At 34.0% G+C, this 15,215-nt stretch overlaps 1 protein-coding gene across 3 annotated transcripts in view; it reads right to left on the minus strand.

Moving 5' to 3' along the window:
- Positions 1 to 1,174: 1,174 nt before the first annotated feature.
- The window catches only part of LOC126778846 (fatty acyl-CoA reductase wat-like), a 49,010-nt gene continuing 34,969 nt past the window's right edge, over positions 1,175 to 15,215 (minus strand). Inside the window, exons 1-11 of one of the 3 annotated variants that reach the window (XM_050502556.1) lie at positions 11,068 to 11,126; positions 9,045 to 9,219; positions 7,616 to 7,706; positions 7,095 to 7,217; positions 6,646 to 6,770; positions 6,185 to 6,343; positions 5,825 to 5,934; positions 4,767 to 4,834; positions 3,637 to 3,829; positions 2,985 to 3,165; positions 1,175 to 1,628 (exon numbers count right to left, since the gene is read on the minus strand). In XM_050502556.1, the coding sequence (XP_050358513.1) occupies positions 1,241 to 1,628; positions 2,985 to 3,165; positions 3,637 to 3,829; positions 4,767 to 4,834; positions 5,825 to 5,934; positions 6,185 to 6,343; positions 6,646 to 6,770; positions 7,095 to 7,217; positions 7,616 to 7,706; positions 9,045 to 9,214 (1,608 nt within the window). In that variant the 5' untranslated portion in view covers positions 9,215 to 9,219; positions 11,068 to 11,126 and the 3' untranslated portion in view covers positions 1,175 to 1,240. Of the gene's footprint in view, positions 1,629 to 2,984; positions 3,166 to 3,636; positions 3,830 to 4,766; positions 4,835 to 5,824; positions 5,935 to 6,184; positions 6,344 to 6,645; positions 6,771 to 7,094; positions 7,218 to 7,615; positions 7,707 to 9,044; positions 9,220 to 10,284; positions 10,358 to 11,067; positions 11,127 to 15,215 lie in introns of those variants that run through there. The other 2 variants (XM_050502555.1, XM_050502554.1) reach the window with 2 other exon arrangements.

Below are 15,215 nucleotides of genomic sequence, written 5' to 3' on the forward strand. Positions count from 1 at the left end.
CTGGAATTGACATTATAAGTTATATAGTTACAACACTAAAATACAAACTACTATTGAGTTAAGCAGGATATAACAGTGTAAATAATATTATATATATAATGTTATATACATTATAATTTTATGCTAATGATTTCGTACGTTGTAATTTTTACGTATTTAACTAATAAAATAGGTAACGTTAAAATGTAGACATTATATCAAGAAATTTACAATATATTTAAGGCTATCTTAATTATGTTCTACATAACGATATATCGATATCAAAACTATCCAACAATAGTTTGTCTTTCCTTGTTTTTCTATTATTCCTTTGAGTAACAATTTTATAGGATGACACTTCAGTCATTTTTTGTAAGTAAGTAAACACCGGAAAAACACAAAATATGTATACTATTATCAGGAGTCAGTCGAGAAGACTGGCAACACACTATTTATTTCATAAGATCTGGAGCAATAGTTAGTGTGGATAGGAATTAATGATTATGAATTGTAATAAATGAATTAGGTATTAAGTAAAAGTAAAAAGCTTTTATTTATTCCAAACACTGACTATTTAAATAACACTAACTTCTCGTCGGTGTAAGGAACTCCTTCCATCTCTTTCTGCTTTGTTATTCTAGGACAAAGATGCACAGATATTTTGATGATGTCATCATTCCATCTTTTCAGGGGCTTACCTCTCCTTCGTTTTTTATATTTAGGTGTCCAGTTGGTCACCACTTGAGTCTATCTGTTAAAGTCCAGTCTTTGTAAATGTCCTGTTCATTTCCATTTGAGCTCCAATTTTGAGGTAATTTTCCTTATTTTCTTATTCTCTAATCTAACTCTTATTTTATGTTCATAAAGCTCCGTTCTATGGCGCGCTGGCAGATCCAAATTTTTTCCATGTTATTTCTTGTTTGCGGCCATGTCTGACAGGCGTATTTGAGACAAGGCATTAAGCGATTAGGTATTATTATATTTATATTACGTATCTGTTGCTGCGGCTATTGAATTTGACAAAATGTCAATTTTAAATCAGTTGTGCACTGTCAAATTGTAGAGATGAATTATAAAAAACTTATAAAAAATTAGGTACGCGTACGATGATCCCATGGACAATTATTACTTTTTAACTAATTCGAAATCTTCCTAACAAGGATGTCAGAGGGATGGTAGAATGATTAAAATTAAAAACAGTCGACAGATTTTTTTATTTTTCACACAATTTTCACAACACCATGTATCATCAAGTTACAATTTAAAATAATGCAAGTAGGTATTTACAAAACATAACAATAACAAAATATGTTAATATAATAACAGTCGACGTCAGTTTAAATAACCCGTACAAGTACAATGGGAGTACTATATAATGTACAACTCTCAACACCGACTGTTTCCGTAAGGCGTAACTTCTGTTCTCCATATCGTCTTTTACGATATATTTCATAACTCCGTAACTCCATACTAAAACTAATTCCTTCATGTCTACAGACGAAATATCACAATTGTATATCACTTTGTCAGTTTCTGATAACTTTTTGTGTAGACTCAGAGTGTTCGCGTCGTGGAAGTTCCATTCATTGTTTTTGTAAAATGTCAAAACCGAAGAAAGTGATTGCACCAAATTGTATACCTTTAATAACCTAAAAATTAAAAAAAAATATTATTTAAAATCATTCTCCTAATTGATATGATAGAATACGTAATAGTACTGTACTCGTACATACGTATAAAAAGGCAACAATTATACTTTGCAAGAAGGATTTACAATAATCTCAATAATCTATGACTTTAATTACAAATAAATGAAAATAGAAAGAAATATTTGTATATTTATGTTTGTGTCCGTATGAACAGTGATACAAAGGAGACTATTATTGTACTATATATGCTTGGTAATAATGTCCTCCAGACCGATTTCAGCCACAGCGGCCAATCTCAAGAGAGATTAGCCAACTACGCAGGAGATATTATAGTGCACAAGTGTGTGCGCAAACACAGGTGCATTCTCTATTCCCTAACTCTCATAATCCGATGGGACGGCAATCCGACACGACCGGAAAGAGTTCAGGCGCAGGACCAACGGCTTTACGTGCTTTTCGAGGCACGGGAGTGTACACACTTCCAACTTCCACACTCCGGGCTGCTACTGAGAATTTTCTGACAGAAAAGCCCAATAACTTTTTATTGGCCCGACCTGGGAATTGAACCCAGGACCTCCGGGTCTGCGGCCTTATAAACAAAGCACATAGGTATAGTATGTTCTTTGTTTTGTTTATTTAACTATCCACTAGACTAGGCATTGACTACTTAAACGTAGACATTTTTTTAACGCTATTATTGTTACTATTGGTATGCTGGTATGGTAACAGCCTGTGAATGTCCCACTACTGCGCTAAGGCCTCCTCTCCCTTTTTGAGGAGAAGGTTTTGGAGCTTATTCCACCACGCTCCAATGTAGGTTGGCGGAATACATATGTGGCAGAATTTCAGTAAAATTAGGCACATGCAGGTTTCATCACAATGTTTTTCTTCACCGTAAAGCAAGAGATGAATTTTTATTACAAATTAAACACATGAAAATTCAGTGGTGCTAGCCCTGGTTTGAACCCACGGTCATTGGTTAAGATTCACGCATTCTTACTCTGGGCCATCTCGGCTTGATACTATTAGTTTTTTTGATTTTTTTTATTCCACTATATATTATTTACGTGATAATTGTGTCATAGACACATAGACCCAACTCACACGTAGCCTTGTGGTGGACTGTAATCAACGATATTGGGATGAGACCATAGACAATTTAATATTATAGTTTTGACATATTACTCACAGAGATCATAGATAATTTGCTAATTTTTAAAGATTTTATATATCACTAACAAAAATGACCGTATGGTCGAAGTCGGTCAAGAAGAAAATCATAGCGTCAACGGATTTTTTCTTCATCGAGTCATTTTTATTATAAGAATGACACTCGTACATTAGTAATAATACTACCTTGCTTTTTGTCCAACCAACAAACAGCATCCATCAATTATAGCAGCAGGAATGTAATGTAATATCATTGTTAGTATTAAGTACAGAAACTTGTATGGGGTAATAAATGCGCCGCAATACCATAATGCTTTTGTTGGTATAAGAGCTCTTCCTTCATTATTCACGACATCCACAAGTTCCCCTGTAATATGGAAAGTACTCTTTTTATGTTATAGGTAGGCGGACGAGGAAATGGGCCCCCTGATGTTAAGTGGTCACCACCGCCCATAGACATTGGCGATGTAAGAAATATTAACCATTCCTTACATCATCAATTTACCACCAACCTTGGTAACTAAGATGTTATGTCCCTTCTGCCTGTAATTACTCTGGCTCACTCACTCTTCAAACCGGAACACAACACTACCAAGTACTGCTGTTTTGCGGCAGAAGAAGAAAAACCCAGACGAGCATGCACAAAGCCCTACCACCAGTAAATATATAATAATAAGTGTTATCAATTTTAATAGGTACTTTTAAGTTAATTTTAAACATGGTGTTACAAAATTTACACAGTTAAAAATTTGATAACAAAATTTAATAAAAGAAAAAAAAAATAGCAACAAGTCGTCATTCATAATTGCGATATAATTCGTTTTCTTAAAATACTCACAGAAAGTCAGTGGATTTCTTTTGCCACTAACTGTATAAATAATTGGCTGTTGGTTTCCTGCTATATATCTGTCGTGTGTCTCCAACGCTGCTGTTATTATTGTATTGGTGACGATATCCACGGGTACAAAGTCGATTTTTATGTTATCAGCCAATAAAGTCCGTATAACGCCTAGTCCAAGTCCAAGTATTATCTGAAAAAATAGTTATTTTTTTTATGTCGTAGGTAGACGAACGGGCAAATAGATCACCTTATGAAAAGTAGTCACCAACGCCCATAGACATTGGCGATATTAACCATTCCTTACATCGCCAATGCGCCACAACCTTGGGACCAAGATGATATGATATTATGTCCCGTGTGAATAGACTGGCTCACTCACCATTCACACTGAAACGCAACAATACTAAGTTGCTATTTAGCGGTAGAATATCTGATGAGTGGGTGGTACCTACCCAGACGGGCTTGCACAAAGACCTACCACCTAGTAAAAATTAATAAGTAGAATAATGATAGAACTTCTAGGCATATATTTTTGGGCTTCGCAGGGCAGGTGTGATCGTTATCACTAATAGGCTTTCATGGGTGGAGGAGGCAAATTGGGGAAATCCATCGTTAATAAAACTTATTCTCAGAGCGGGTAAAAAAGATTCATCTTAAATATTTTGATGAAAAATTGAAGTTGAGATAAAATATCAGCAACCGACTATTATCTAGAAAATCGATGTAGACATAAGTTAAGTGTATTGATCAGAAATGTGTGCAATCTAGCGGCGTGTTATAACAATGTATAATATAAGAACTTTCTCAATAAAATTGCAATAAATAAAATTAAATTTAATTAAATGGCAAGACAACTTGCCGGTGAGGAACAGCCCGGGTTATGGGGCAACTCCGAGGCCGGTACCCAGACTGGCCTAGGCCAGTCAGGAGGAACCAGCTTTCTCTCTCAATGAAAAATACATGTACATGCAATTTTTTAAGTGACCATTAAAACGGTGTCGAAGTCTATTAATTTCAACAAGATGCACCAACATCTATTTATATAGATTTGTTTTGGCGCATCAGATCTAATCTAATATAAGCTTTAATTATAAGACTGTTAGTATATATAAACGGTGGCTGCTCACCCCGCTTGGTCCATACGCATTTTTAACGTCAACCCATCCAAGCTTTGGTTCCCTGTACGCAGATACCACTGGAAGAAAAAGGCATGTAATTGTTAGGAATATTTAGTTACTTTAATACTTTATTGCTTTAATACTTTATTGTACATCACACCACAAAGAGAAAAATACAAAACATGTATATTGCCGAAATAAATGTACACTTATGGCGACCTATCGCTACATAGCGATCTCTTCCAGGCAACCAAGTGTAAGTAATTACAGATAGGATATGGGGTAGGTGGTGGTATGAATAAAATAATATTAATATTTAATTAAAACAAAACCAATTATTAAATGTAAATATAAAAATACACATACTATATACTGCAACAACGAATAAAACGATAAGTACTCAAACATAACAAAAAAGAAAAAAGAAAAGCAAATGAATAATACAAGAAATACTGAAATAAAAGAAATTATTGGTGATAAGGCATTTGAGACAAGGTGTGGTAAATAATGTTGTTGTTAAGTTCATTGTCAGTAATTATCAAGGCTAAAGATAACAGAAAGCAATCGCTGAACTAACGTTTACCGATGATCAGCTATTTGAATAAACATTCGGAAATATATATTGTGATGAAAATTAGTGAAATATGCATCTATATTGTAATATTGTAAACGACTTTTACTCATAGTAGTCCTATGAGTAAAACTCGTTTACAATATTCCAATGTCAGGAGTATAAAAATTTAGATTTATATACTTCATGCGATTTGATAATTGTGCTACTATATTATGTACTGTAATCAGTTATTTATTAATATATATTTATGTATAAAACAACACTATTCCAGACAACTGCTTATATCTATTTTAATTCGAAAGTTTTGATAACAACGCTTATATTCAAAACGTCATTTATCCATAATGAATACCGCAGATAATCTTAGATCTTGGCCAATGATGTCAAATGATCAATTCATGGTCAATGTTTATTTTACCTCCTGCCATTGAAATAGACTTAAGGTAGTTTCTGCAAAAAGCTCTTAGTTTTTTTATGATTACGTATATTTTACCGATTGCTGGTCGAACGATGCAAATAGGCAAGCCATCTCCCATGACCCTGACGAGGTCCTCAGCGACTGCTTTTGTGATTGTGTAACGGTTTGGCCATTGTACCTTAAATCTTAAAAATGAAAATTAAAAGTATGAATACTTATTATATTGTTATATTTTATTTCACCATGGAAATCCTATAGCTATATCTTTAATAAATTGGCAATGAGCATAACCACTAACGCTGATATTTAATAAATCGTTTCTTAAATATTGTAAACCAGACGTAAGACTATCGAAAGTGCTAAATAGAAGATGGAAAATACTTTTTGATACATTTGAACGCAGTAAATAGTAATTTTATACGATCTTGTACTCACGGTTCGATCATGGCATCAAGTTTATCATCATCCACACATTCAGCGAGTTGTATCATTGTTTCAGGAGGTATAGGACTCTGGTAGAAATCCTCTTTAACATCTCCTTTAATACGATCCTTTATGGCGTGGGAGTACGCTGTAGAGACGTGGACAACTGATCTACGAACATAGGTAATAATAAAAAAAATGTAATGATTGCAGCACAAAGTTATATTATAAATTTTTATAAGACGAATTGACGTATTAAAGAAGTAATAAAAAAATCCTTCCAGTTTTGAAATTAATTATATTCAAAGTGATTTTAATTTTATTAGGTACATTTTTGATTTTGTTACTTATGTTCCAGAGAAATGACTCATGAATAATTTGAAGTAAGCACTAATTCTAATATTTATTGAAAGGGTTAGTAAATTACTTTGTTTAACATTATAAAGTATATAATAGTATAAATATTAACTAACTTTAAGTGTTTGCAAGCTTTAGCTAATTTAAGCATCTCTCTGGTCCCTCTAATGTTAGTAAAAGTCGCCGATTTTATGGAGTCGTGAAAATTTAACAACGCTGCAACATGAAATATTACGTTGACCTGAAATAATAGTATAAAATTAAATGAATGAAAATATTATATTATAACGGTTGGGTTGGAATATTTTTGTCCAACGCGGTCAAATTCACCTCTTACTCCGCGTTAAACAAAAAAATATTTAGGAAACCTGCATATGTCAAAGCCACATATGCTTCTACCAACTAATGGTGCAGTAACCCTCAATCCTTATCCTCAAAAGGAGAAGAGATTTAAGAGCCTTAGTTAAACAGTGTGTGATTCACAGGCTGTTAAGCCTTAATATTAACATGAAATGTACCCTGTCCAAATATTCTCTATTTATTCATCAAAAAATGTCATCGTTACCTCATCACTCAGCCTCGCCCAAGTCTTCTCATCAATACCGAGGTTATCTTCGCTAGAATCGCCTTCAACAATCTCGAGTTTGTTAACAAAGTTCGGTTGTTCCATAAAAAGTTCCTCGAAAAGCTGAAATGAAAATATTTCACATAATAAATATAAAAAATACTTTTTATTGACACGAAGAAGCAGTTCCTAGGGATCAAGCATATAATTAGCCGCGAGACCAAAGAAGCATTCAATACATTCATAAATTACTGTGATTATGAAAAGGAATAACATCCAATTAAAATAATCAATAGTAGCTGTTATTTGTATCTGTTTCATCTTAAAACCTGTCATTTCTGAGATCATACTTACAGTAGCTTCTGAAAGAGTTTGAGGGGGGGGGGGCATTATGATAGCTTTAAGTTAGCTTATGTACTAAGACATGGTATAAGCTGTCCCTATTATAAATTTTAACCAATTCCGTCTCGCTGTTTTAGCACAATTGAGTAACAAACAATATGAATTGGATTGCAACATACCGGATCCTCTAAAACAGCTTTAAGCCTTTCTTGAACAGCTTTCCCCTTCTTAACTCGGAGCAACATGTAGACTTTTGTAACATTAGACGATCTAATAATAAAAACGTCACATTTTAATTACAAATAAATAGGACCGTATTCCTCTCAGAATAAGAGCAAATTTGCCTCTAATGATGACATTATATAAATATAAAATTGACAAACTGGTGAATGCATTGCAAAGTTTCCAAATATATCAGTTAGTTGGTGCTAAATGTCTCAAATAATAAGTTAGTTTATAAACTCTAGTCTGTCTGTGAGGCAGTGTACTAATCACACAACGGAACAGAGAAAGTCGAGTAGACCCGGTGAAGTCGGACCCAACCTTCCTTAAATAAAAAAATAAGGCTTAAATGGCTTGACAATTTTTGATATAACGCCATATACTACGTGAGAAGGGTGAAAGGTTTTTGCCGAATAACTTTGTCATAATTAGCACGTAAGTTAAACAAATTTATTTATTTTGGACAACCAACAATAGATACATTAGACAGGCACTTAAATAGAGGTTTAAAAGATTTTTTGACAAATGTTCTACTAATTATAGGTAATCACATCATTCGTAAAAACATTACATTATACATAGTCATTAAATAAAGTTTTTAGTTAAAAATTACAAGTCCATAAAAACACAAATACATTAACATCATTAAAATTATTAAAAATATTTTGAAATTATTATTAAATTTACGATTGAGTATTTAATATTTATATAAACTTACATATTAATTTAGAGAAAAAAAAATGAGAACAAAAGAAAAACAAATCAATTTTAAAGAACAAAAAAACAAAAAAAAATGTCAATTCTATATAAGTTAGTGAATAATAAGTAAAATTGGGTCGATTGAAAGACAGTTCAACGAGGGCAACTATTTATGAAATTCAAAACGTTGCGTTTGAACTGAGACAGGCTATTATGGAAAATATCCAAACATATGAACGATGATAGGTACCAATATAATCTACTTACTTTTGTTATATAAATTAAGATCACATTGCTGTTTACTAGTTCATGTTAATGTCAATATTCAATTATATATTCGTTTACGTCAATTAGTAGTTTTTTTAATGTTAATTTAGCCTATAATTGTAGTATAGGTTTTGTAACACTATTTTTATATGCTGAATAAGAAAATATATTTCTAAATATATAACGTTGAAGTCTTAATGAAATAAATAAATATGACAAAAGACATAAAGTAATATTTATACACAGCGATTTTTTTAAATTGTGATCAATTTTTTTTAATTCAGGCAATTTGAACGATTCTGGAAAACTTATAAAAACGTTATTGGCTCACTGAAGAGTTACTGAATCAAATCAGTACCATTAAAACAAATAGACGAAATACTTTAAAAAAAAAGAAAAAGAAATCAAAAATCTAAATACCTAAGGATTTTCTCGATCATGTGTTTTCCAATAAATCCTGACCCACCAGTAACAAAGACCACAACGTTGTCGTAAAACTTCTGCACGGAAGAGTCTCCGCTTGAAATTGCCTTCTTAATTGCGTCATTCGTTGCTCGCGCTTCTTCTTGTATAGCTTCGATGCTCCTCATCTTGTCTATACAATAAAATGAGAAAATAATTATAAATACTGCATAATATTAAGGGAATCGAACGAGTGATGCTGAGATGGAAGACGTTAAGAACGCCTGAATTTTATCCGCTGATATCGGGTTACCCAGCCAAGCATCACTGAATTTTTTTATTTTTAATTTGTTTTAATAATTCATCTCGTGCTTAGCGGTGAAGGAAAACATCGTGAGGAAACCTGTATGTGTCTTATTTCAATGAAATTCTACCACATGTGTATCCTGTGGCATATCAACCCGAATTAGGGCAGCGTGGTGAAACAAGCTCCAAACGCTCTCCTCACGATGTTTTCTTTCGCCGTCAAGCATGAGATGAATTATAAACACAAATTAAGCACATGAAAATTCAGTGGTGCTTGCCCGGGTTTGAACCCACGAGCATCGGTTAAGATTTACGCGTTCTAACCACTAAGCCATCTCGGATATTTTCTTAGATAAATTGATTTTATTCTATGTAATCGATAAATGTTATTTAAAGTTATTTAAATTAAATCAAGTCTACAGTTCCGAAAGGCATTTTGAAGTCGATTTTGCTTTTATAAAAAATCTTCTAATCAATATTTAGACAAACAGGGTACTGAATGAGAAACTTACCTTACGGATTCGATTCTCGAAACTAAATAACGAATGCAATTGACGTTAACAATAAAACTAATATATTTTTCATTTTCTTTTATATCAGTAAAATACGAGGCAAGTTTAAGTTTCCATATCAATATAATGTTCCGTGAGATTTTAAATCAACAAAAACCCAATACATTACAATACACCCAATCTTTCATGTTATTACATGAAAGATTTTGTACATCTGGGAAAACTGGATTTATTATGAATATGTCATATTAAAAAAGTATTTAACTTTCCAAATATCTTTGATAAGATCGAAGAAGAAGTGAGTACTTAAATAAACAAGACAATCGGACAATTTCAGCCACGGCGGCCAATCTCAAGAGAGATTAGTCAACTACGAAGGAGATATTATAGTGCACAAGTTTGTGCGCAAACACAGGTGCACTTTCTATTCCCTTACTCACATAATCCGATGGGATGGCATTACGACATGACCGGAAAGAGTTCAGGCGCAGGACCAACGGCTTTACGTGTTTTCCGAGGCACGGGAGTGTATACACTTGAAACTTCCAGACTCCGGGCTGCTACTTAGAGACAGAAAAACTCAATAACTTTTTATTGGCCCGACCTGGGGTATGAATCCAGGACCTCCGGGTCTGCGGCCTTATTTGTGACTCCGTTACAGCCTGTGAATGTCCCACCGCTGGGCTAAAGGCTTCCTCTCCCTTTTTTGAGGAGAAGGTTTGGAGCTTATTCCACCACGCTGCTCCAGTGCGGGTTGGTAGAATACACATGTGGCAGAATTTCAGTGAAATTAGACACATGCAGATTTCCTCACGATGTTTTCCTTCACCGTAAAGCACGAGATGAATTATAATCACAAATTAAGCACATGAAAATTCAGTGGTGCTTGCCCGGGTTTGAACCCAGGATCATCGGTTAAGATTCACGCCTTCTTACCACTGGGCCATCTCTGCTTTGTGACTACAAAGTTAATATATAAATAGACCAACGAGGCTGTTAATCAATCTTTATACAAATGCTTAAATAAAAAAGACGCAAGTCAAATCTCCGAATCACCATTTTGTTTCTGGTTCTCAAACGATAAGTAGGTTATGGCGCGATTTGTGATTTGTTAAAATTTAAAAGCCATATATACTTTATTCATGGAGACTGTCGCAACTTTTGACTCGTCAATTTACAATTTTAATTTTATAATAAAGCTCCCTCTCCACTTGTCAGATTACCTCCTTCCCGACGTCGCGCCCTTAGGACACGCGTATTCTGAGCCCTTAAGTGGACTCCCAACATCCAGCTGAGTATCTTAAAGACTTCATCTTTCTTCCAGATAGTTAGAATTTCGATTCCACTGAAAAATATATTCTTAATGCTTGCCCCAATTCACGTAGTCACGATTTGTACCGAGATGCCTAGCGGATGTGAAACATTGAAATTAATTGCCTTTGAAAGAATTTTAATTAAAGAAACGCATTAAATGGGTCATAAAATTAATATATATTCCTTATTAAATTATAATAATGTATTAGCAACGAAGTATGAGTATGTATGAGTATATATGCGTAACACACACACATGGGCTTAGAGAGCGGTGGTGGACAGTGGACATGGGGCAAGAGAGCGTCATGTTCTATTACATTTCTAATTAGTGAACCCTAAATATTACAAACAATTTTAATTAATCACATTAAAGAATTAATACGTATGTGTTTTACATCAATCATGAATTATGAAAATCTTATTATACGATATAATTTAGGAATTTAATTGACGTTCATTTATAAATATATTAAATATGAATATTTAATACTTCCGCTCACTTTTACGTCAGCATGAATAAATTTATAAATTATTCTTATTCAGTATGGTCGTGTTACGGTTTGAAGGATGAGAGAGCCAGTGCAATTACAGGCCCAGACTTAAATTAAATATAAAATAATTCTTAGTTCTCAAGGTGACGATAATATAATGTAGTTAAAAATAATACCACCAATATCTATGGGCGATGTTAACTTACCGTGGCAAAATTGCCAGTCCACCTACATAATTATTATAAATACCTAAAAAAATGTTGTTCATTGTCAAATACAAACGTGTTATATTTTAAAATAATTTTATAAAATATACATAAATAACTTACAATATTATTTTAGGAATTTCATGAGCTTCAAATTCGTCCATTTTTTTAACAGATTTCTATCAATTAGGCATTATCATCGTGTTACATTTTCAAGTTAAAGTAATTTTCAAAACAGGCGTTAAAGGATTTACACGCCAGGCCACGTAGAGCGATTAATTCTCAAAAAACAGAAGGTAAGTACGCTACGACTCTCTTCATAGTTCGTCTGGGTAGGTTAGTCACTCATTTTACCGTCAGCAGTAATTTAATCTCCTTATTTAATGGCGATAAAAAAACCTGAGAGATATTTCAAAAAAGACGATGATCTTTGACCTATTATTATGCAGAGATTAAAAAAAACGTAGCTTTGATATTTTTTGAAATATATATATTATTTCCACGACTATTTTTTTGGGCAACTTGCCCCTTAGCAGATAGTTGCCTGTATTTGCTACGTGGTTAATCCGACACTGAAGAGGATTTATTATGGATTGAATTAAAAAAAACCGTGAAGAATATGAAAAATAATTATTTTAAATCAGTTTTTTAAATAAAATCATCAAATGAAACTGTAATTATATCGAAATATATTTATAAACACTGTTGCGATGTCATAAAAATAGAAACTCATATCACATTTATTATATTAAATTGGGATAATATTGTTTATTGTAAAACATAAACAAATTACTAGCGTTATGAAATATACTTTTCAACCTTTTGTCATACCTACCAAATATACATAAAAAAATCGGTCGAGCCGTTTCGGAGGAGTGCGACCATAAACACCGTGACACGAGAATTTTATATATAACTAGCTGACCCGGCAAACGTTGTTCTGCCCTATAAATTATATTTACTGAATATTTTGGTTTTAAAATAAAAAGTAACGAATCTATTGTAAGTGTGTGGGTTTGGGATCTATGACAGAAAAAGTAGCGTAGGAGCGTTATAGACGATAACCGCCGATAAAAACAAAAAACACAAACTATTCATTTTCTCATTTCAATGTATTTCATTAATGTAATGGAAATATTCATTGTTTGATTAAAAGTTAAATCTAAATTGAAAAAAGTAATATATTTTTATCCTAAAGCAGTTAATGTATTTCGAAGAGCAATTGAGTGTACGATATTTTTTGTCAGTCCGTCTTTAGCCAACACAAATAAGCTCGATGGTTTGCCCACCCGAGAAACATGCCACGTATACTAGTGATAAACATGGTGTGCCTAAAACTAAGCCACAAACGGACATTGTTTGGCCTTGCGACTTATTGATTATCATTATACATATATGCATAAAGCACCACCCTGCGAATTTTTTTTATGCGTTTATTTATTATTGTTTTCTTAGTTTATGTCTACGGATTTCGTGTGTCAGTGGTGGCTTATCGAAAATTCGTCCCACATTATAAGACAGAACTTTTTATTATAAAAAGGTGGTCCGTTATTTGTTTTCTTTATAATATCGGGAAATGGTCACCCCCACCGATATACATTGGCACTATAAAAATATTAACCATACATCGCGAATGCGCCACCAACCTTGGGAACTAAATTGTCTCTTGTGCCTGTAGTTACACTGGCTCCATTGCCCTTTAAGCCGGAACACAACAATAATAGTCATTGAACTCGATAGGACATTAGAGCTCATCGCCAAATGGGGCTCTGATAATCTTGTTGAGTTTAATGCCAAGAAAACACAGGTATGCGCTCTCATAGCGAAAAACTCAGCATTTTCCCTTCTTCCCTCCCTCTGTGGTACTCCGCTGGTGATACAAAGCAAAATTACTATGCTGGGGATTGACGTTCGCTGCGATCTTAGTCCAAGGGATTCGAGGCTGTTATAAAAATAGCTTCACGGAAACTCGGAGTTCTGAACAAGGTGCGGCGTTTTTTCACGCCACAACAACTGTGCCTGCTGTAAAAAACACAGGTACGGTCTTGCGTGGAATATTGCTCGCACCTTTGGGATGGCTCCGCTAAATACCTACTGGAGGCCTTGAACCGGTTGCAGCGACGTGCAGTGCGCATTATTGGCGACGTAAATGTCACAAACACCCTTGAACCTTTACAATTGCGTCGTGAGATAGCAACACTGATCGCTTTCTATCGACTGTATCACGGCGAGTGCTCTGAGGAATTATTCTCTCTAATTCCTGCTTCCCCCTTCCTTCTTAAGTCCACGCGAGCTGGTTTTCGATGTCACCGCCTAACTGTGACATCAATTCCATCGCGAACAAAGAAATTTGGCAACTCCTTTCTTTGTCGCACTTCCAAAAAATGGAATTCCTTACCAGCTCACGTGTTCCCCTCCTCTTACAACCCGGGTTCCTTCAAACGAGGCGTGAAGAGGCATCTTGCGGGCCGGCAAGGCGAAGGCGGCTAGTGCAGAACGTTTTTCCCGTCTGTACTGGCCGTCGTCGCGTTTGGACTCTACTACCACTTACCATCAGGTGGAGTAGAGTCAAATGGAATTAAGTTTAACTTATAGCATTAAATAATTAAATTTGACTCAGAATAATGATATTATTTCTAAAGGATTTTATTTTGAATGTTGTCAAAGTAATTTAAACCCTTTAACAATAAATTAAAAATTAAAAGTGTCTTTAAAAGTTTCAAACAACCAAACCGGAGTCTACTATAAATTAAATATTGTTATAATAGCTTGATAAATAATGGTCATTGATTTTGTTTTTTTTTTCTTTCGATAGTTTTTTTGAGGCTGAGCTGAGTTATGATTATACTATCATTTCTCTGATTATACTGTCAATAGTAAACACTCGAATTATGTCTATATTGAATTTATGTAATGTATGTATACTTGAATTAATTTACATGATTTATTAACTTGTTTTTCAAGATTGCATTATTTACACTTGCTACAATTTCGGTTTCTTGACTTTCTTCCATATAATTGCGATGAAGACACGATATAAGTCCCGTGTAAATGAAAATGATAAAAAAAACTTTGTACGGTTAGGGAAGAAGAGACCCGGGGAGGAACAAAGTCCTTTGCGATATTTTTTTGTGTGCGAATGGACTTCAGGAACAGCCTAAACATTCCTACTGGATACGTGTCGATGTGCAAACCGTTCAGTGGTAACATGCTCACACGCACATTTTCGTTATTTTGTTGGATTTGTTCGTTTGTTCTTTCTGCTCTATTATTACGCGTGCTTGCGTGCTTTATTAGTTCGACGGCTCAAATGGGCCCCTTTGCGTCTTGCTGGAATTTTTCACTGTAACACATACGTAT

The sequence above is a fragment of the Nymphalis io genome, chromosome 27 (genome assembly GCF_905147045.1).
Source record: "Nymphalis io chromosome 27, ilAglIoxx1.1, whole genome shotgun sequence".
Lineage (NCBI taxonomy): Eukaryota > Metazoa > Arthropoda > Insecta > Lepidoptera > Nymphalidae > Nymphalis > Nymphalis io.